At 39.3% G+C, this 22,552-nt stretch overlaps 3 protein-coding genes across 4 annotated transcripts in view; 2 read left to right on the plus strand and 1 right to left on the minus strand.

Annotated features, from left to right (window-relative positions):
• Window positions 1-15,474, plus strand: part of LOC108632094 (cell growth regulator with RING finger domain protein 1) — a 34,980-nt gene extending 19,506 nt beyond the window's left edge. For both annotated transcript variants that reach the window (XM_018036415.2, XM_018036414.2), the window contains exons 3-6: window positions 12,240-12,411; window positions 12,661-12,802; window positions 13,200-13,307; window positions 13,423-15,474. In XM_018036415.2, coding sequence (XP_017891904.1) covers window positions 12,240-12,411; window positions 12,661-12,802; window positions 13,200-13,307; window positions 13,423-13,875 — 875 coding nt within the window. In that variant the 3' untranslated portion in view covers window positions 13,876-15,474. The remainder of the gene's footprint in view (window positions 1-12,239; window positions 12,412-12,660; window positions 12,803-13,199; window positions 13,308-13,422) is intronic.
• A 164-nt stretch (window positions 15,475-15,638) lies between these two features.
• Spec2 (CDC42 small effector protein Spec2) lies at window positions 15,639-18,308 on the plus strand. Its single transcript, XM_018036422.2, has 4 exons — window positions 15,639-15,927; window positions 16,074-16,278; window positions 16,596-16,878; window positions 16,956-18,308. The coding sequence occupies exons 3-4, from the start codon at window positions 16,624-16,626 to the stop codon at window positions 16,962-16,964; spliced, it is 264 nt and encodes an 87-aa protein (XP_017891911.1). The 5' UTR covers window positions 15,639-15,927; window positions 16,074-16,278; window positions 16,596-16,623; the 3' UTR covers window positions 16,965-18,308.
• Window positions 18,292-22,040, minus strand: LOC108632096 (protein spaetzle). Its single transcript, XM_018036417.2, has 6 exons — window positions 21,470-22,040; window positions 19,972-20,071; window positions 19,717-19,898; window positions 19,577-19,633; window positions 19,394-19,497; window positions 18,292-19,314 (listed from the first exon to the last, which is right to left on the minus strand). Exons 1-6 carry the CDS (start codon window positions 21,530-21,532, stop codon window positions 19,062-19,064), a joined length of 759 nt encoding a protein of 252 aa, XP_017891906.1. The 5' UTR covers window positions 21,533-22,040; the 3' UTR covers window positions 18,292-19,061.
• Window positions 22,041-22,552: the final 512 nt, after the last annotated feature.

Raw genomic sequence — 22,552 nt, forward strand, 5'->3', positions numbered from 1 at the left:
GTTCTTCCGACATTTGATTTGTTTTTAATTATAGGAAATGCGTTTTTCTAAGGTACATCAACTTTTCTGATTGACTGTATAGCCAATACATCCTTAAGAGTTACGTTCCATCCGTCAAGTTCGTTACACTCGTGTAATTAACATTCTAATTAGAAACGGCACTGGAGGGAAAAAGACGAGGCGGAGAACCGGAGATCGTATCTCGCACGGTTGATGTACAAACTCATGTACGTGTCTCGCCTGCGTTTCATCTAATTTTCGCGGGATTAGTATTCGTTTTGGCGTTTGAACGGTCGTCAAAATTCACGCGTCGTCCCAGGCGATCCCGACGATTCTTGCCACGAGGCAAACCAGAAACTCCTCCGAGTCGCCAAACGTATATCCTCGTTGACGAATTAAACTAATGACGATTACCGGGTTTCATGCAAAATAACATTTTTATCTATCATTTATAAAAAGTCTGCTATCTTTTATCGCCTGAGCATTTTTTTTTTATATAATGTACACGTTTTTTATATTTTCAACGCGTTCTTAAATCTGCAAACTGCTTAGAATGCTTGCATGAGAAAGTTGTTTGTTCGTTCCTCGACTCGAGTGCAGGCGAGTTTCGTTTCGCAAATATCGTGGGATAATTAACGACGAAACCATTTGACTCGCGATCCGACCCGATCAGATCGAAAGTAGGTTACAGGCGCGCGTAAGAAGAAAAAAAAGATGATGATCCTCCTACCTGTTGCTCGTCGTAATTGGTATGCAGGTGTGAAAGCACCCGTCGTTACGAAACGTTACCTTGACCGCTTGGCCAGGTCACTCTGAGTCATTTAACCGAGGGATAATTGATCGGATCTTGATCGTCTCGCGATCTAATTGCCACCCACGAAATTTTCTTTCTACGTTTCAATCACTGAGTCCATAGCAGCCACGTGCAATTTCAAAGCAATTTCTTTTATCAATTAAAATAAGTCTTTATTCTCTTGTATCCTCGTGTGCCACCTGTGGATCTTTGGAAATTTTTTATTATTTCAATTTGTAATGGAAAAATCTAAAAGAAAAAATTTAAACTAGTGTCGAGTACTCTAAGTATAATTTAATTTTCTTATTCGCCAGAACTCCAGAAACATAAATTATGAAAGGTTCTGAAAGGTTAATGATACGGTTTACTGCACGATTCTTTATTAGTTTTCTTATATAAAAAGATATTCTATTACTGGTTACCGCTGGTTTATGCGTGTACCCTAAATAAATTCATTAAAATCGTATGTGCGGATCGGCGAGTACGTTCATTACGCGTAGGTCTAGTTTCTGTTAGCCTTGCGTGCGTGCCTTGGATCTCATTCGAACCGTGCCACGGACCATGCCGTGACAATGATACGTACCGAGCACGTGTCCAATTGTTCATGAAAAACCGATTAATCAGAGCGACGATGATAACGATCTATGACGCTATTTCATCTGCACTTCATCGATGAACCATTATTATTATTGATTTATTGTTATTTTAAACACATGCAGTTACGATGAATCTTCGATAATTCCTATTGTCAATTGTTGTATTACAATTACAAGTTTCGAGGAATCTTTATATGTTTTGGAAAAATGTCGGAAAAAACGAAAATTTTTTGTTGTTGTTTATTATTAGCAATATTCTTCCGACGTTTGATTTCTTTTTAAAAAATGCATTTCTAAACTGCATAAATTTCTGGGATTGACTGTATAGCCAATACATCTTTAAGGAAAAAGAAACTTATGTACATTGAAGTTATCTTAATGTATTGATCTTGCGATGCTAGAGCCTTGGAAGATATTGTAAATTTTGATTTGAACTTAGCAACTGGCTAGAAAATGTATTTTTATCAAACGAGAATCGTTTATTTCAATTGGTAATTCTTACTGATTCCTCCTGTGTGTTTAAGGATGTATAGGCTATGTACTTAAACGATGATAGCATTATAGATTCCAGTAGGAATTAATTAGCTACCTTTTCGGTACATAAACTTTTCGGATTGACTATCAATACATCCTTAAAGTGGAAGTTGGAAGATGAGCATGACTCGGTATAAGAGTAAACACAAATGTTCTGTACATTTGTGTTAATTTGTAAAATCGATAGATCGTTCTTCGTGGAAATGCCAGGCCTTTCCCGCACGATATGACGATAGTTCCCGGCAAGGGCAGAGTATATTTTCGAATTCTAAACCCGTAGGCAAAGGTGGCCATGTAAAAGCGTCGAGGGTCGATCGCGGAGGTTCGTTCATCGAGGACAACTGGTGGAATAAACGAGCGTTACGTAAGCTACGTGACAATAGGTGAAACAATTTTCACTGGAATTGGGCTCGATTCAGGCATTATTAATGGCCAGCCCTGAACCGACAGGTGTGCGCGTTTCCCAAGCTGAAAGAGCGTGGGATCCTTACTTCTGTTAGAGTTTCGATTCCTTTTTCAGTAATCGATAGGTCGGTTTAAGACAAAATATAAAATTTACAGAATTTACAGAATTCAGCTTCTAATATTTTGTACATTGAACATTCACCATGATCATAAAAACATACAAATCTCTAGCCTATGATTTAAAACGTGTATCGTTAACTATCAATTAATATACGTAGAGTTTCATAAGAACGGAATAATCAGTGATAGTAAACGTTGAATTATTCTTGCTGAGGTCAATGAATTTAATGAATAAGGAGGTTAATGAATTGAGGAACCATGTGTATGATCACTGGACGGGACGATCGAGAAATGTAAATCGTTTGCTAATGAAACTAATTGTCAGTTACCGTACAGCAAAGGGGAACACTTCAAGTTATTTCTAACACGACAGTTCCTGTTATTTCCTTTTCTAACGCGTAACAATCAGAATGCGAAAGCTTCATTCAATTCATGGGAGTCACATACTTGTCTTACCAAAATTTATTATAAAATATGATAAGCAAATACTTTAGTCGATCAAAGAGGACCTAATGTTATGATGATATGATTTATTTTATGCATACCTTAACTGTAAGGAGGAGAGGGTCACTCCAAGCCCTGTGACTCAGTTGTTTTGTACATTTCTTAAAACTAGAGACAGCTAGGAGGTAAACAGTTAGGCATCCAACAATATATAAATCCATGTTATGCATATTAAGTTCATCGGTTTGTTCGAAAACTTAAGACACGAACAGATGAGACGAAATGGAACGCGAGACAAAAGTGACTCACATTAATCGGTGGCATTTTCTTAAATATTATATGTACGCGGCGAACGGTTCGCCGGTACTAAAGAGCTCTCCCAGGCATTGTGCAACGCGTAATCGCGATTGGATCGAGAAAGAGAGAAGAACTTGTGGTCCAGGTTACGAAAGGTAAGCCGGTCAGTGACGTAACGTCGTTGAGTCGATTGCAAGATTCCTTCCACCGGCGAAATAAAGTCGGCGGTGATCGACGGAATCTTCTACTTAGTCCCGTGCTATCGCATTTTTCATCGCCGCATCCGTTTTCGAAACTCCTACGCATCGATAGTAGACGTCGCGTCCTCGTCGTCATTTCGCGAGATTAATTACTCAGCGATAAGTAAATGTTGATGACCATTTTAATGATGAATAAGTAAAGATGAGCAATTGCTGTTGTTGCACGCCAAGTCGGTTCGCTTGAGTTCTTTAATGCAAGGATAAACAGAACCGGGCGCGTATGTTAAACAAAACAAACACGGTGGATACTTATTCGCAGGGATATTAGACGAGGAAGAGCGTTCTCTTGATCTCCGAATGACTATAACGGAGATAAATATTTATCGTATGAGGAAACGTGCATAGCTCTCTTAGATAGAAACACGTTAGTTCGCGCAAAAATAGTCTTATTGTTAGTGTATACATAAGTATCGTCCCTCGCGGAACTCCACGCTTCTCGCTCGCACCTCGAGAAGCAACGGTACATGCAAGTAGGTGCAAAAATATCTTGAGTTTGCGAGAATTTCTCTCTCATTTTTGTCACCGTCGTTTGCCTTCCCTGTTTCAGGAGGAAAATTGTCGTTCCGTAAATTTGAAGATTTGTAGTCGACTTTCCTGACTTCCTGGCCGATCGTTCCGTCTGGATTATTCGTGTCGATAACAATAATAAAAACGGTGTCCTAGAAATCTTCTTTCCAGAAGACCACTTTCTTAAGCCTTGACAGTAGCTGACTCTGACTTGAACCAAACGAGAAACCGTTTTCTTTCCACTGGAGGAACCGTTATCTCACGTGAATACATTACTGCTCCGTTCTGGTTAAAGCTTCCGGGAGCCTGTGCCCTTTTTCAAAATTGCTTCGCTTCAATTTCGCATCCCAAGCCATTGTAGCAACTAACTGCGAAACACTCTGTTCGTAAAACGCGACGAATTAATAAATATGAGAACATGGTTCTTCAGGGACATTTCTCAATTTGAATTGTACTCAAAAATACTTACTTGATTCGAAGCGACAGTTTTTTGTTGAGAATTTATGCAATGGTGTAACAGGCAGTCTTAAAATAGAAGTCGTTACGGTTCGATTGCACGCCGTGATCGATTCTCCGTGTCGGCGGACGAGTCGAATAGGAAGCCTGAATCAACGCGATTATAATTTAAAATTTCAAGGACAACTGTTCGTATATATGTAGTAGTTTCCCCTCTGATCTCGTGTGTCGTGTCATTGTTACGTATCGACGTTGCGTATCATCGTTGCACGCCATTCATAAATCTCTGTCACTTAAAATAACAGCTAACTGATTCTGTTATAAAAATAAATTGCTGTTTGCTCAAATCCGAGAATGCATTCAATTAAATTTCAAGAAGAACGCGTTTAAAGTATTAACTATTACATTATTACTTATATTATATTAATACTATTAGAAGGCTGCTACTCGAAAACTAGTTAAGATCTTACCTTGAAATTTTAGTATGATATCTTCGAAGGTATAAACTTTTGAAAAATGCAAAAAAGAATTCGTTTTTTTTTTTAAATTTCACACTGGTAATGCGATTGTTTTTATGTAATGGTTTATACAACCCTAACATTTGTTCTACACGATTTATTATACATGATTTATATTGCATGACTTTTGTATGATTTATTATGTGATTCGTGTGAAAGGATACAGTAGGAGGAGGATACGCTGTAAGTAGCTTAATAGAGAGAAGCGAGTAATTTATTTAGCATGTCGGCAGAACCGGAACAGAATAATCCAATTTCTTTCTTAACAATAGATATTGCGCATGTACAGCCGACGATACGGTTGTTGCGCGTTATGAGAGCGAGAACGAAAGTAGGAGTTTGAGAGGATGATTGCAGTCGTCGAGTTCGCAATTGTCTTGTGGACAAAATAAAAATGTCATGGAGAGGAGGACGGGGGGCAGGGATTGGGTGAGAAAGAAAAAGAAAGGAAAATAACCGCTCCTATGCACGTTTCTTTTCTCTTTCTCTTGTGTGTCGCGTTTTACGTAACACAAAGGTAACGATTCGACAGGATGTTGCATTATACCAGCCACGGTACGATGCTTGTACGTGCGAGTAAAGAAGGTTTCCTGAAAGCGACGTACTCTGTTTACCCGAGGAGTGAAAAGAAAAACGGGGAGGCGAGTGATGGGCGAAAAGTAAACGCAGAAATGGTAGAAACAAACAGAGCTCGACGAATAATTGATCCCGCAGGAATTCCAAACTGGTTCGCGGACAATGCGGACGTTTAGACGGAGAAGATAAAATCGATCGGTAGACTGCGGATTCTACGCACTTACAGAAAAATCGTATCTGCGGTAGATAAAAAAATAAAAAATGCTTGCCACGTGCACATTAGAGGATGAGTATATACTGCAGTGTTTAAATTTTAAATGATGAATGAAATGACTATTTCAAATGCATTTTTTAAACTATTACCATACGTAAATGCTTTGTTGTGCATAAAATCCCAAGATCTGTTGGTCGCCGTTCATTGTAATCGATTAAACGACTCCAACACCGGGGAACCAAAAAATGTTTTCTAATTAGACGCTATTTATAAGACGTCAAGTTTTTCCTGTTGCTCCACTGTGAAGTGACAGAAACCCGCTGATTCATCCGTTGGGAAACGAATCTGAAATTATCATCTCTATTTTTCAGCAAACGTTCAACGCGGTGTGCGATAATTAACAATAACGAATTGCAAATGAATTCGAACATTTCTTATGCACGAAATTAAAGAACGAACATTTGTCTTAATGCCACATCGCGGTACTAATTTACATACGTAACGATTGTTGTTCGTTAGTAGAAAAAGAATCTAGCGATCTAAGTATCGAGCGTAGGAAAAACTTGCGAGTCTTGTTATTCTGAAATGAGCCTCGTTTAAAAAAACAACCAACGGAACGGAAGATTGCGAACGCGGAGTCAAGTGGCTGAAACAATTAGTGACTGCGGTACGCTTTCGCTTCTATATACTATATGTACCTACATACAACGTATATGTAGAAGCTGCAGCGGTAAAAGGAAAAATTTCGAACCGCCACTTTTTTGAGGTGCCGAGTGCCGACGGGATTCTTATCCTTCATTATTTAATATATAAATATTTGTTGGAATATAGGGTGTGTAGTTAAATGAAATTCGGTGATATTTAATTCTTGTTTTACTGTATTATTTTGAAATGCATTAAGGGAAGACTGTCTTAATACTTGAGCTGTTGGACAGAGACTAAAGTAGGGATGTTCGATTCCGATTCGATTCTTTAAGAAATTGATACTTTTGGTTAAAAATTCGATCTTTTGCATGCCTTCTTATTCATTACTTCTCATTACTCTACACATCGTTTCCGGTTCGATCATCGATACATTTTTACCCCACGACGTAGGCTTTCTCAGAAGCATTTATCTAACAATATTTAATTATACTTGAGACTGTACGTTTCGCTGTACCAATTCTCATTTGAAGAGATACCGAACGAAACTGAGGCACGGGAGTCTGGTCAAATAATTGAAGTCCATTAAGCTCTTATCCTATTTAGTATTCGTGAACGTATTGAACTTCTTAACGTACGCTGACCCTGTCCACTAGTGAAGATGTTCAAAGACCTCCACTGGACGTAGGTTAAAAAAGTAATTATTTTGAAAATTATTGTTATTAAATTATTATTATTATCATTATCAATTTGTTATTCAATTTTCACTCATAAAGCGTAAACATTGCTGTCTTTTCTTATGACTTGTTCATCAGAAAAACAAGACATTTTGATCTCTCCGGTAGAACCAGGTATACGTCAATCGTCGGTAGTTCTAATTAGTGTTAATGCAACGTTTTCTGTCTTTTTTTTGAAAGCCTTCATTCTCTACTGAATATTTCGTAGAGAAAACAAACGTGGGTCGAATCTCGACGTTTCTATGACCGGACGTACGTTTTCGCGTTCACCAACCGGCTTCTGCGCGTAGATTTCGACATCATTTCAGCCTCAAGGCTGGGAACGTACGACGGTTTTGGATCGAGTTCATTTGATCGATCGGGCAACGGTTTCCATACCAGTTGGAATGTGGAATATTGCTGGTCCACACCGTATCACGGAGTTCTCGTGCGGAATGGCGAACGAGAAAATGGTATCTCGCGTTGCCTACGTGACACTCCGTGCGTACGATCAAGGATGAACAGATACGATCGGACATGGTGTTTATGGATGTCTTTCTGATTCTGTGAACACGCGTTCCACGTTAGGATTTATCGCGTGCCTTTTCGTCGGTGCCAAGTGTGCGCACCGTATTCGGCGTCCGATTAAAACAGGCATGTAAAACTCATATGATATTACGGGCCACATGATCTACTTTGTATTTAAGTTGAGGACCGCATGTTTCCAATGTTCAAAAAATTAATAAAACGCGATTTTTAAAATGATTAGACCGCGTGTTTGACATGCCTGGATTAGAATTTAATTTTGCCACGTTCTTGTTTCTTTTCTAATAAATTGGTAATTGGATGGGTAATCGAGAGACGAGGATAAATGAAACCGATTAAACGTGTTTCACTTATCACTTGTATAATCACTTTTTCATTTAATGCCACGTGTATTTCGAAAATAAATTCCAGTTTTGTGATTACCATTAATCTTACAAGTTAGAAAAAACTACAAATGATGTCCCTCTTTAATTATGTCGGAGATAATCACTACCTGACTTGCAATAAATAAACATTTTCTACCATTTTTTTTCCTGATTATTCAAAGAGTGTTATATGTGGTCTGTCAGCGAAACGTCGAAAGATCGAGCAGATCGTCGTTAGTTCTATTGCTTGGAACACTCGGCGTTGAAAGGTTGAGTCACGCTTGGAAACGAAGAAAAAGAAGCCTCGAGAACTACTCTCAAGGCACGCAATAACTCGTCGACGAGACAAAAGAGTATACAGCGCGTTGATGGAACCTCGGTAATAACAACGAGGAACATCGGAGATTTGAAAGACCTACCGAGATTGATTAAATCCGTCCTCTTGTTTCTTCCATTCAAACCTTCTTCCTCTACTAGAAAACTAGGAATAATTAAGATGAGTAGTATTAGACTGTATGAAAGGTCGCGTAGTTTCTGGATTTTTAATTTCTCTAGAAAATTGTCTATTATTTTTTCATGAATGAAATTACAATAATATTAATTTAATTTGACTTATCGTAAGGAAAAGGAGTTAGATTGCAATCTCGTATCGATGCATAATTACCTCATCCACTGCCAAATTGCACATTCGTCTCAGAGTTCCATGACTCTTTCAACCCCTGATTGGCAAATATCGACGGCGGTCGTAGTTGGATTTTGACCGGTGACCTTCGACTCTATTTTTATCTGTCGACGGTGCTAAAAAGCGAGGAAGAATAATTTCGTAATTTCTCCAAGTTACGCGCCGGTATTACGGTAATCGCGAGTTCGCGCTCGGCCAGCTCCCGGCGGCGTTTGCCTGAAAGAGACAGACGCGTACAGTGAATATCACAAGTATCGCCGTTCCTACCTCATTTATTTCGGTATTTAAGCGTCAATTAGCAACGACTATGCGTTGAATTTCCGGTCCGTCGGTAGCACTTTCCTACGATCGAATTCAGCAACGCGAGAACGAAGCTTGAAACCTGATCGAGGAATGCTTCATCGAGGAATAGGGCGTACGTGTCGGTACTTATTGTGGTCACTGTATGTACACGCGAACAAGTGGTCCGATTTCCACGAGCAGCTGGTGCAACCAGGCGAACGGATTAACGGGTCTGTCCGGGTTATGCAACGATATTTGATAATCGACCGTTCCACATCGTTTCTATCGACTTTTAATGAACGAACCTTTTTTCCCTTGGGGACGTCCCCGCTTCGAATATCCGCAGATTTTGTCAATCATCTGACCATTAATTTTTAATACTTGAATATTTGCTTAAGTTAGATCAGGAATAATTGCTTAGGTTTAAAGGAAATTTCGATAGAAGTATTTTTGTACATGGAAGAATTACAGAGATTTCTTAGTCATCTCCTCTTCTTTTAAATAGAATTATATATTTTTTTTATCCACTGGTTGATGCAATTTAACATTTTCTATAAAAATGTATTCTACCAGACGTCTGCTATTCATCTATTGTGATATTGCCGGTCTAGAGCGCATTAGAGGGTCGCCAAAAAACGAAGCCGCCTAACCGTTCTCTGGAATTTAGGTTAATTGCAGTCCTTTAAATCGAACACTTGGAACTTGGAACGCACGGATGGTAAAAACCAGTTTCCCACTCGGGTAAATGGCATATTGTCAACGCAACCGATCCATTATCGTTCCACGGATGCAGTGGATCGCGTGCACGGTATACGTGCACTTTGTTACACCTTTCGCGAACGTACCGTACGCGCAGGAGCGTGCATTCTGCGGTTGTTTCGCTGGCCTTTCACCGAATTTCTCATGCGGCTGTCCACTTGTATCCTACCTTCGTACTGTGTCACCGTCGTCGCGTGTCGTTAGGAACAGAGATTAGCGTCGTGCCATTTTATATAAATCATGGGATAAATCATGTATAACGAGTCAATAATACAAAGAATCATCATCCAAAATTCCAATAAAATTGTACTTCAAATTAAGACGAAGAGGAAGATGATTTTGGAATGGATCTTCGGTACGTGGAGAAACTTGGTTTACCCTGCGAATTCGCGTTTCCAGGGAATTGGAGGATATCGTCCACGACCTGACCCAGATTACTTAGCCCGTTGCAACGCTTTGGTAGCAAGATCGGTCGTGGTTGACCGGTCATGCTTGAACTCGAAACAGCATTAAGCAATAAAATGGGAAATATTTGAGAAACCCGAGTCGAAATTTGCTGCGTATGATATCACCATCTCTTCGACCATTGCACCATCCTAGAACTTTTCCTTGAATCGTTACATCACGACTTAGCGCGGCGCAGATGTAATAGGAGGTCGCGTCGCATAATAGTCGAAGGGAACCGTAAAGATTACTTCGACTGCAACTTTATTATACTGGATTAAGAGAACGCGATATTAATAGCATCGGTCACGTTTCGCGATTCCTGCATTTCTCGACACGTGACATGTTCCCGTGATCGGTTCCACGATGGAATTCGTTGTTTATGCGAACACGAAATTATCTGGTAGCTGTGGAATTGTTTGGTCGGTTCGTGCCACCGGAGACATCACGTTTCTCTGTACAATTATGTGTACACATACCAGACATGGACAAAAGTGTCTCTCGGGAGTCACGGCTCTCAGCGTGAGGTTAGGTGGAAACTCTTGACGCTATATGTCACATACAGACAGGCGCGTAATTACATTTACGAAAAGTGGAGAGAGCGAATAGTGTGGGAAAAAATGAATTGTCTGAGATACCTCAAACGATTTTGGACCAGCTTCATTTGCACGTGGCGTCACGTCTAAAATCGTTTGAGACATCTCATACGTATCAACCTGCGATGTACCTTTATTAATCGCAAGAAGGTCAATGCGCGGAATATTCATCAGCCGGCTCGTAGATCTTTAGTGAGGAAAATAATTCTCTCGCTAAATGATAGATTCTAGTTTGTCGTCGAAAACTGTCCTTGCGCGAAAGCAACAGAGATCTTTGCCTTTTCATGGCTCCGTGAAACGGCCGGCTGATTTAATACTTTGCCGCGAGACTACCGCATTGGACGATCCGTCTCGGCAGCTTTCACTTTCGTCCGCGCTGGCCTCGTGTGATCTGAGAACAATCTCCTCGACAGTGGCCTCTCCGCGAATAACGAGAATTTTTTACCCTCCAATTGCCTGTTTAATCTCGCGAAGGATTACGCGAGTCGAGATCCCCTGACTTAGGTGCCTTCACTTTCTTAGCGTACGCACCAGGGAAATATTTTCCTTCTGTCAATTCGCAGCAGAAACCGAGCTACCTGTCGTCTTATTAGCGTAGATAAGTGTGACAAGGTCTGTCGATAGTGTACGGAGTAATAATTAAGTCGTACGACACGAATATGGACTGGGTAAAAAGTTTTAAAAAACACAGCTATATAGTATTCCCGGAATAGACACGTTGTTTATCATGAATGTTTAACGTGCTGCGCGAGATGTAACAACAAGATTATTATTATTAGACAAATCGAATTAGCATGATAATTAGCAAAGAAGAAAACTATGACCGGGATATGAAAATGAGAATTATATTTATTGCTGTCCGATGACCCGATGGAATTAGCAAACTTCTTAACCGGTTTCCGTAGAGAAACAATTTCGCGCGAATTGAAGTTGAAGGAAGTATGCCTTTCCTCTCACGCGTGACCTGGAAACCCCGTTGGTCGCCGGAGTTATTATACTTGAAGCCAGACGAGAGGGAAGAAAGACGTCGAGAGTGGGTTCATTACGTAATTGCCATTTTAAGTAACGTCACGACGCGAGACAAAGCAGCATCATCGTATCCTATCGTACTGTCTAGTCTACTTATCGTCCGAATGCTATTATAGAATCTGAATTTAGTCGTAATACAAGAATACGTTCATTTAATCTAATCTGATAATTATGTTCTCCATCATATGGCGACTTGAAACACAGGTTGTTCTAATAAGATCTTGATCACTTCTTAAGGTTGTATGAACCCTTACATAAAAACAATGACAAAGTATTGAAATTTTAACAGTTACTAAATATTACATNATATGAATGCAACAATGAGAGAATTTTGTGTAATTCTTAATGACTCGTACGAGAATGGATCGACGTTCAAATTGATAATAAACATTTGAACATATTCTGTTAGTACTCTGTGCACCGATATTTAAGTGTTACTTTTTCCTTGTTTGTTCCAGAGGTTGAATGCGAAGTATCGAGTCAGGTTGAGTACTCTCTGCAGGCTCTCTGGGGTGTCAGCATAAGGGAACTTCACCTGGCGCTTTGGAAACCTTGGAGCACCCTCAGAGACGCTTCCTTGAATGGTACTCTCCTTCAAGGCCACGCGCAATACCTCACGCCACCGCAAACGTATCCTTTTGCTAGTATTCGAAAAACTTCTATCGTTCAATCATATTATCGAAATCGTGACCGCGGCCTTCAGTGAACATTCAATTATTAATTGTCATGCGTGCCTCGAGAACGTTGCGTCGTAATTTTCGTGTTAAAAATAAACTGCGGATGTTTATTTAATTTATGCTACTTATTGATACATGAACATTTTATCCAACGTTCATTTAGTAACGATGTCTCAAATTATTCCTTGACTGCAAGATACAGTAGAGAGCCTCACGGAGAAGAAACGTTGAGACTGTCGCTTCCAGCACCGGAGTTGGAGCTCGGGACACCACCGCGACTTTGTTATCCTCTGGTGATCTTCCTGACACGTAGGGATAACGGAGATCCACATCCCGACGAAACTGTGGGTATTTTTTACATTCTATTTTCCAATCTTTTCCGTAGAGTACATTCGTTTGCGGTAAAAAGAAACAATATGCACAAATGGTCATAAATCTTATTATACTGTTTAAAATAATTCTTTCGTCGACGGATATTCGTTGAAACAGAAGCAATTGATGTAGGTGACCGTAATAATCGAGGCTGAAATACAGCGAGCAAATTCATTGTCTTTAAATAATAAAAAGGAAGTCGCATGTTTTGCGAGTGCATTCTTAATGAGTATGTTTAATGAACGCTTTAATGAACATATGTATATTATTCCGATTTACAACTGTATCATAATGTACGCTATTGTGTGCCATTTTTCATTGAATATTTATCTACTGCTACCAATAAACTATTTTTCTTTTATTTGGAAGGTGGCTCTGGTCAACGTCGTTCACATCAAAGACAGCGTGTGCACGCTGCCGACCTCGATCCTGGCGCAGTATCTAAAGCAAGCCAACGGACAGTTGTCCTGTCTTAAGGTAATTAAAATCAAGTCAGAATTAAAAGTCGAATCACTTCAATCTAAGACAGCAGCGAGATCGTCGTTCGAGGTTTTAACGAGGAATTAATTTTCTTCATTACGTCTTTCTACAGCAATTGTACTTGGCCACCGGCAACTCGACCAATTACGACGAAGGAGACATGTCCTCGGGCCTGGGTTCGGCACTGGCTCTCGCGGAGCCTTGCAACAACAACGGCAGCTCGGCCAGGGGTGCTTTGGTCGCATCTGGCACCGGCGATCCCGAAGGATCATTATGGAACACGGCCGGTGAACAACTATGCGTCGTGTGCCAATACTTTCCTCTGTCGCGCGCGCTTCTTCCCTGCAGGCACACGTGCATCTGCGCGTCGTGTTTCGGCAAACTGGACCGGTGTCCGATGTGTCGAAGCCCGATCAAGAGTTACTTCTGTATCAGGGGCGAGGAATACATGCCCCTGGAGACAGACATCAATCCCTGCAAGCAGAGGCAGTCCGCCCACGGGCCGACCCATTGGCTTCACGACTGGAACGACAGACTCACGGATTTTCTCGGATTCGCACGATAGAATTATTTACTTGGTGTCTCCTACCAAGTAATCTCGCTTTAGGACGTGCACCGTGCGTGGACGCGGAGAGGAATAGCCGCATATCCGATTGATCGGAAGAATCTTGCAGTTTTCGATCGCAAGGGAAATAGTTTTTTCAGAGAGTCTTCAATTCCTGTGAATTCGACCGGAGTTTGATGAGGGAAAGACGGTTCTATTAAGTTCAGTTTCGTAGAAGAGGTACAGGAAAGAGAGGCAGGGCATTAATCCACGCGATCGATGATATGAGAAGCAGATTAATTTGTGTACGGAAAAATACAAGAAAGTGATATCTCAAAGAAACGATACTTTTCAACTTATAGAATAGTAAGCGTATTTTATTTTCTCGTTAAGGTATCATTCAAGTCGGATGAATTTCTTGACTTGTTATCCTTCTTTTTAAATATAATAATTTTTTTACGTGTTTTGACTCTGCTTCGTAGTTCGACTTCGATAGAAAAAACTTCTTACTTCGTTAGATGATCGATCTTCGTTCATTGAAGAAATCAAATTCGCTAACGTCTAGATGAAAAAAAAACAACCGAGAAATAGGTTTGCTAAAGAGAGAACGTTTCAGATTTTTATCACGTAACGTTGTATAAATATTTAAGGTGTAAATACAAGATAAAACTAAGACATGTCCAACTATAAGATGTAACTATCAATTAAGTTATTCATATTATTTCATACGCAAATTTATTCGATAGATATTCATATAGAAACGTCAGTTTCGATATTTATGCCTTTGAAGTATTCCCTTCCTTTTTTATTTCATTTTCTCTTATACGAATTGAGTCTTCTCGCTTTTTTTCTCATTTTCTCTCGTAATGCTCTGCCGTCCACGCGCAGCAATGAAACTAAAGTCTCCCTTGAGATTCTCTTCGAAACAACGCTACACGAAAGAACGTCAGTAAATTAATTTAAGAAGAATGTTATGTTTAACGTTTATACTGTAAATACACAGACTGTGATAATTCTAAAATAACATCTATTATTATAAAGCAGAGACGCGAAACTGTCGCGGATCGGGGACACCGCATATTAAAGAGAAGGAATCGGAGCGGGTATGAAAAGATGAACACGAAATCATTTTCCGATTTCACATTTACGATGTATACATGTCTGTATACATGGCGAACAGCCTTTTTTATATCTTCTAGGCACTCCGCGTATAGAAACGACGAATACTCTCTTATCAGGGGTATCTGTGTTGAGAACAAAATTAATCTCTATTCTTCGCAATGATACTTGTTTAAATAAAAATATCTCTGTCCCTATTTGTTTTCAATGAGAAACAAAATCGACAGAACGATAGTTTAGGGATTCTCGTGATAATTAATTAAAATTGAGAGTACCTTCGATACGTGCAAAAGAATGGGACTATTTGCAACAATTAATACAGTTTAATTCACACAAGAGTAAAGGCCTCTAAAGTCAATGTTATTGTAGTCGAGGATCTTAATAACGGTAATTTATATTTTATTTAGTAAGTATATAGCATTTTCGATTATGCGACAATGTCTGTATGTGAGAAAGAAACCTGTATATAGTTTATTTAAATAAAGCGTATTCATGCTCTTATACTGATCTCGTTGATACAACTGCCTGATCCAAGGAAATATTATCTCTATATTTAGCGTATCGCGTTCGTCGTTTTCTGGTACGATCCAGAGTTCTCGTTCTCACTCGGGGACTCTATGGATTGGTCGCGATCGACAATCCTCGACTTCCTTCGGATTTTCTCGGCTCTTCGATATATACAGTAGGTTACAATTCGCTATATACTGATCACTGTTGATCACGTTGACATTCGGCATTTGGTTCCACTGAAATTCGAATTCCTCTTTAAACGTCATTCGAAGTTAGAAACAAACCGATCCGAGTGATTATCGCAGGGTCTAGTTCAAGTTACGCTGACAGAACATGTAACGAGATTCAGTGATCACAGAATGGTTCAGGGATCGGCTTAGAAGCGGAGAGCAGATATACGTGCCTTGTGGGAATTAAATACGAAAGCGTACATCGCGCGAACCGGTACGTCTCATCCTATTCTCTTTGTTCTCAAGTGCTCGGGTCGATTATTTCCGTCTACCGTGAGACACGAAACTCGTCGTTGTTGTCATCGTTCAGATTCGTACCGTAGCGCAATGTACAAATAGTCCTCTCGATGTCCTTTACAGGCACATGTAAACTCATCGATCAGAAGGGAATGTTTGTTTTGCTCCGCTTCGAGTTTCAAGCCATCGCGAAGGTTAGACCGAACGATAGCACGATTACTTGATGACTTGGTAAGCGTACGAACACGGATCAGTGTGCCTGACTCATTCGCATAATGATGAGGCAATAAATTGGAGCGAGAATAATCGATGCCGAAAACTGACTAAAGTGAGTAACTCTACACAATCTCTGTTTGTTCTCATCGGTTTTTACCGAGTGGAACATCAAATTCGATTATGAAGCGTTGCCAAAATTAGCTTGATTCATCGTCTGAAATTTGATACCTCGCACTTTGCAATACTGGCTATTCTCATTCTAAAATGCAAACCGGTATTAACAATATTCGAACATTAAACGTTTCCACGATCGTATTTTATAATCAATACGTATAATCTCGCTTTATATTATACTTTAAAAATTTGATTGCTTAAGAACGACCCTACAAGCCAATTACACGATCATTCATATTTTATAAAATCTTTTAGATTTCTAAACATACATCTAAGACTAACGATGGCTGGCAATGGAGAACTTTGGATGCAGTGCTTTACCTGCTGTCTGATGCAACAAGGTCCAAGGACACGCAATGGAAGGCAAAGGTCACACCAGAGGCTGAGGATAGACCGTAGCATGATAGGAGTACCTACGAACTTTAGGCACACTGGACACATTAGCAGCGGCGATGTAGACATGAGCAGCGCACAGTTGTCAAATATACAGGCGCAGATGCAAATGAAGGGAGGCTACGACAACGCATACGGTGTTAAGGTATCGTTTTTTAAACACGCGAATAATAGAAGCTGCAAATTACGATGAGATCAGATTTCATACCGTCTTTATTTCAGGCATGTTAAAAGCAATTAATCGCACTTCCAAGCTGCCCTGCTAATAATCTTACGACAGAACAAAATATGACTGAGTTTTAACACTTGTGTTCCTTCTATTAAGATGATCATACAGTTACGTTGCGTTTTAAGAGCATGTTGGAAAGATGATGTTTTACGTATAAGACAGACAGAAATCAGTTCTAAAATAATAAGTTGAATGGTGATTAAAAATCAGTCTCATTTATACAGAGACGATTTCGCAGCTAAAGTCAATGTTTTTTTTTATTGCAACGGTGCATTTAACTTCCACTCTGTTTGAATCGTTATTCTACAGTAAAGACTGGCTATACTTAATAGAAACAAAAACTGCCATACTATATGCAACATTTTTTAAGCACATATTTTATCATTATACAATATTATCTACCATTTGAGGAAGAGAAATCTACATTTATTGATATACAAGGTAACCTACTAGCGTATTAGTTGTTATATTACACGTTGATTGTATTTAGTTGTTCTATCTTTTTTCTATGTGAAAACAACTTTTAAAGTAGTAGGTTTATATCGTTATTAAGTATTACATACGGTTCTTATACTTCCAAGTGCGACTGTAAAGTATTCCCCTTTAGTAGACTTTTTGTAAAAAGGAAAACAAGCGAAAAGAAGTGTATTTTGCATAGTTCACCTGTGCTGACTAATGGATAAATATTTTTAGCGTATATATAGTGAACGTCCCATGTTCACAAAGCACGGCCCATTCTTCCTATTTCTGTATTCACCCCTGAACAGGGTGTAGAGACCTACATTAGGTAATTTTTCGGAACGTAGGTGTGTCAAAAAAAAAATTAAGAAAGAAAATTGAGTAAACGAGAAAAATGATTTATACGTATTCGCCTAGTCTGTAACCGTTCGAATTAAACCACGTGGATTATGCTAGCTGTCGTTTATTATACTTTAAATATAAAAATTGTGATTTCTCGGAGAACGTGATAATGGACCATGTTAAACGTCGAAGGGAAACGCGGGGTGTTCCGGACGATCCAAATTTAAATTTACATAAGTCTTTTATATGTGTATACTCTGGACCAGTCTAAATCTACAAATTTATTACATAAGCAAAAGGAAAAGGGAGAAATGTATCGATTTAGATGTAGATGTACTTTCTTAAAACCACTTGCACCCCTCTGTAACATAGATATTTCACTGAGCCTTCAAAATTTCTCTAAGAAAACTGTAAAGCGAGCAATTCGTAATGTGTGTTGGATTCGATCGTATAGTTTACGATGAAACAATAATTAATAGGATAGAACTATGGTACTGTATTTAACGCACGTAAGAATAAAAACTCGTGTATTTACAAACTGCAAATGTATATTCAAACGGTTTCTTAAGGTCTCGTAGATACAATCAAAGATACTCTACTTTCCACACTTATTTTCTTTGTACATTAAAGTAAATAAGGTCTATAGGTACAACGGGAAATGTTATTGACGCTATAACACTACGTATATAAAAAAAAGTTATTCTTATTCTATATAATCACAATATCAATGTCGATAACTATAATATCACACAGTATCACATGAGATATAGATCCGTGTCCGTTTTAGAAATTCGCCTCGTCCTTTGTTACAATATACATTTTGTAATCGTTAAGAAACCGGTAAACAGCTACGGTACTTTAAACTCGATTTTCAAATATCCATGAGAGATGGATTCCGTTCAAGAAACGCCCGCGCGTCTTTTGTACCCTGACGCTTAGCTTCACCAGCTGAACTGTTAAACGATCTTGTATAAAGTTTTACATATTTTTCTCTATACATATATATGGGTGTCTGTATGTACATATTAAGGACGTGTATCAAAATCCAAATTGCGAGGTCGCAAAATAATGTGAGCTATATCTGTTTTGTTTCAAGGTACTATTTCATTTTTCACATAACGTTAAGGTACTGTAATGCTGTTAGATTTCCAGAATGTACCTCGCGATTTGTTTTTTGTCGGCGACGAATGTAAACCTGTATTCGGTGAACGTCTCTGGGAGTCGAAAGGACATTGACGAACGCTCTAGGAAAGAAAGTCCTTTCTTGCATCCGCGTTTGTAACATCGATTCAAACCGTTTATTTCCTTTTACGCGTTTTGGCCGGCGTAACTTGACTCTTCTGGCTACCGAAGCTTACACCCATCCTCGTCGTTGGATCGCCGACGAACTTGACGTGACAACAACAACTTGACGGGAATCGAAACGTCTCCGGGATCACCGAACCGTCCGTTAACGACAGTAGCTGCCTGTAGATGTACTTCTGTTTGCAGGTCGTCTTGTAACCCTCCGCGAGGCCGCCAACCACGGTGCAACTGTTGTCCTCCTTGATACTGTTGAAACAGATCGATTATTATTATTGTATCATCAAACAAGACACCGTCGAGGAAAAACTTTTGACGCGATGCTTACATGCACGTTTCGATTCGTACGCCCTGTTTCAAGTTATCTTGATTCGCCACGAACTTCCACCCGTTATCCTTCGTTTCCGCCGACTGAGGGAATATTACATTTTCCTGAAAGAATGAGTAAAGTTTTTATATTACGCTTAGCTTCTCTTTTTATGAAACAAATGATTTCGTAGATTATACGTACAGTTGACCGACAGAGAGGTATATCGCTTACGTCGATCCTCTGCACTAAGTCTGGTATCTAAGAATACACAGAATAACAGATGTTAGAATAAGTCGAACAAAGCGAAGATTATAATATTTTTTGAGAAATAAGATATTTACCACATCGACACCTTCCAGGTATCTGAGACTATTGTTCCTTTGTAACGCCTTTGTTATCAAGTCTTCCGGATAAGAATTCACCTTCTCGCAATAAGTGGTTCCTTTGCAAACCGGCACCTGTCTCTCGTCCCCGGGGAATACGATGCTACCGTCGGAATACATTCGATCCCTATTTGACGAACCTGGGGGGAAGGAATAATATATCAAATACTTCCTATACTTCATGATCGCCTTATTAGAAAATCCATATCGTACCTGGCATTCTAACAGATTCATCTGTATCTGCCAGGGATCTGTGAATGTCAAATTGAATGGCATCGCTTGCATAAGGGTACGCACTAACATTTGGTGTAATCTGTAGAAAAACATTGCAATACGAAAGTTATAAAAATTCATCGTTTCGAAGAAAAAGTAAAGAAATAAAAATTGCTGGCTTATCGCGAAGCGTACTTCATCAGCAAGATAAATATACATTTGTTAGAAGCTCTTTTCTTTCCGTCTCTGCAGTAGCAAGTCTGTGACTTTGTTTTATTTATATTCATCGTTTGATTAAGGAGTTCCAAGGATCGATACACGTTTTCCTCGCAAACTATCCTTCTTCTTTTTTCCTTAATGAATATAAATTATCCGAGACTTCAAAGTCGCACGAAACTTGTGCTCAAGCGTTTGATCACATTATTTCTCGAGATCTTTCAATGAACGAAATATTCAAAATTTTCATTGGGAACATAGTACAGGAGGACGCGATAAACAGGCAATTAGTATTAGTTGGCTATACAGTCAATCTCAAAAGTTTATGCACTTTAGAAACGCATTTTTTAAAAAGAAATCAGACGTCGGAAGAACATTGTTAATAATAAACAACAACAAAAAATTTTCTATTTTTCCGAGATTTTTCCAAGGGGTACCCCTTCAATTTCTTCCAAATTTTCGTTTTTGGCCAATATCTCCCAAACCGTTGAATCTACGGAAAAATTGCACATGACTTTTCTTGTAGAGGACGACGAGAAGTTTGAAAAACAGTAGAAATTCAGCTAAGATAATCAATAAATCGTTATTATATGTGCAAAATATCAATTTATATAGCATGGATTATTTTTAACCGAAGGTCAATGACGTGATAATTTATCGCCATTGGCGAAGGAGTACTGATGTCTGATCGTCTAAAACATATGTTTAAGTATTTATTGCTTTATAGCTGCATGCGATCTTCTATATGGAATTCTGGATAATATATAAATGTTTAATTCAAATGACACAGGAATATCCTGAGTATGAACAGTTGAGCAAACTTTACTCGGAGCTAAAGGAATCGAAAGTTAAATGTATGAAGTTAGAATGAAGTTAATCGGAGCGATGACAGAAGTATTGAAGTAATCTACTCTGTTTGACACAGAGGTTCACCCTGACTATCAAGATACAGTTACATGATATCAGGCCCCGTGTTACGTAAATACATGCATTTATATATAATGGACGTTAATTAATACGCAAAATATGCACATCATATAGGGACATCGCTTCTTTATTTTTCAAACCGAATAATTTTTGCCCGAAATCTACGAGACGCTCAAATTGTTACAGACTGAAATTTGTAAAAGCCAAGGCGCAAGGAATTATTCTGGTTGGAGACGTTGAGAGATATTCAGAATTATTCGGTTTCCTTTCAAGCCTGTCGTCACGCGAATTTACGCCGTGTTGACACAATGCTAAACACTACAGAATATATAATTGAAAAAACGTATATCCTTACCAGTGCTATCAAGAAGCAAAATTCGGTGAGCTTCATAATTAAGCCGTCGTATCTTCGTCCCATTTCGTCGGGTTGCGTCAGTCACAACAAAAGAATTCACTGTTACACTTTTCTAAACCGAAAACCGTAGTCTCTCGATGCTGGAATCCGTGAACAGCGTAAGTCCAAGTAGCGTACAAGTCTCTTTCACTTGGTCGGATGAAGGATGATGGAGAGAAGCTCGGGACTTCGTTACGAGTGCTATCTGATAATTGCGAGTGCGCGTCAGAGTCGGAAATAAAATAGAAACACGAAGAGCAAGCTAAGCCGTTGGACGGATCGCTCGGCGATCCTGCACGTTCAGACGACCGTACGCGATTGACCTGTCCTGCCCCTATCAGTCCTGTAGATTCCTCGAGCACGAGGTGGGGTTCTCGGTTGCCTGTAATAAAGGCCTCGCAAACGCGGTTTCTAATGCCTCAGGACACGAACCAAGCAGGTAAGTACGCTCCAAGTAGACATTTGGGTAAGGGCAGGGATGATTACCTGAGCTACATAGCATTGGTATTGGTCGGCATACAGACCTGGTCCTCCTCGCCAACACGCGGCCTGCGGCCCGCCCGCCGATTTTATATTTCTGTATATTTTATGTTTCGTTGTATCTAACAAAAAATATTAAATAAATGGAAATTTGCGAGAAACAAGAATCTGTTCCTGAACTGAATTATATTGAATCATAGTAAAGCTTTTTCATTTTGGATTTGTATTACATTTTTAATTTTGTTATTTTCATTTAATTTTTTCATTTTGTATTTGTATTACCTTTTTAAAAGCTTTTTTTTTAAGAGCGTACCTAAAATGCGGCCCGTGGAATGATTTGGATTAGCCAGGCCTGGTATAAGTATCACGAAACGTCAGTCGTTGGGATAAAAGCAACGAGAATTTATGGTACCCTTCGGTAATCCCGCGTTCTAACCCCTGGAGTCGTAGGTATGGTACTCATCGTCTATCTGTTATTACACTTGGCCGGCCGTGCAATAAAACAAGCGGATAAAGGTAGAACAGTATTCATTCTCTGCTGTACAAGCTTATTTTTTACACCTG

This window comes from Ceratina calcarata, unplaced genomic scaffold (assembly GCF_001652005.2).
Source record: "Ceratina calcarata isolate Rehan_Ccalc_2016 unplaced genomic scaffold, ASM165200v1 scaffold151.2, whole genome shotgun sequence".
NCBI lineage: Eukaryota > Metazoa > Arthropoda > Insecta > Hymenoptera > Apidae > Ceratina > Ceratina calcarata.

Excerpts from the sequence above, each read along its gene's own strand:
- Spec2 (XM_018036422.2), top strand. The coding sequence starts at position 16,624 with ATGGCTGGCAATGGAGAACTTTGGATGCAGTGCTTTACCTGCTGTCTG.
- LOC108632096 (XM_018036417.2), bottom strand. The coding sequence starts at position 21,532 with ATGGGACGAAGATACGACGGCTTAATTATGAAGCTCACCGAATTTTGC. Across the intron at positions 19,634-19,716 it reads ACCTGGAAGGTGTCGATGTG|ATACCAGACTTAGTGCAGAG; the intron begins GTAAATATCTTA and ends GTGTATTCTTAG. Across the intron at positions 19,498-19,576 it reads TACCTCTCTGTCGGTCAACT|GAAAATGTAATATTCCCTCA; the intron begins GTACGTATAATC and ends TCATTCTTTCAG.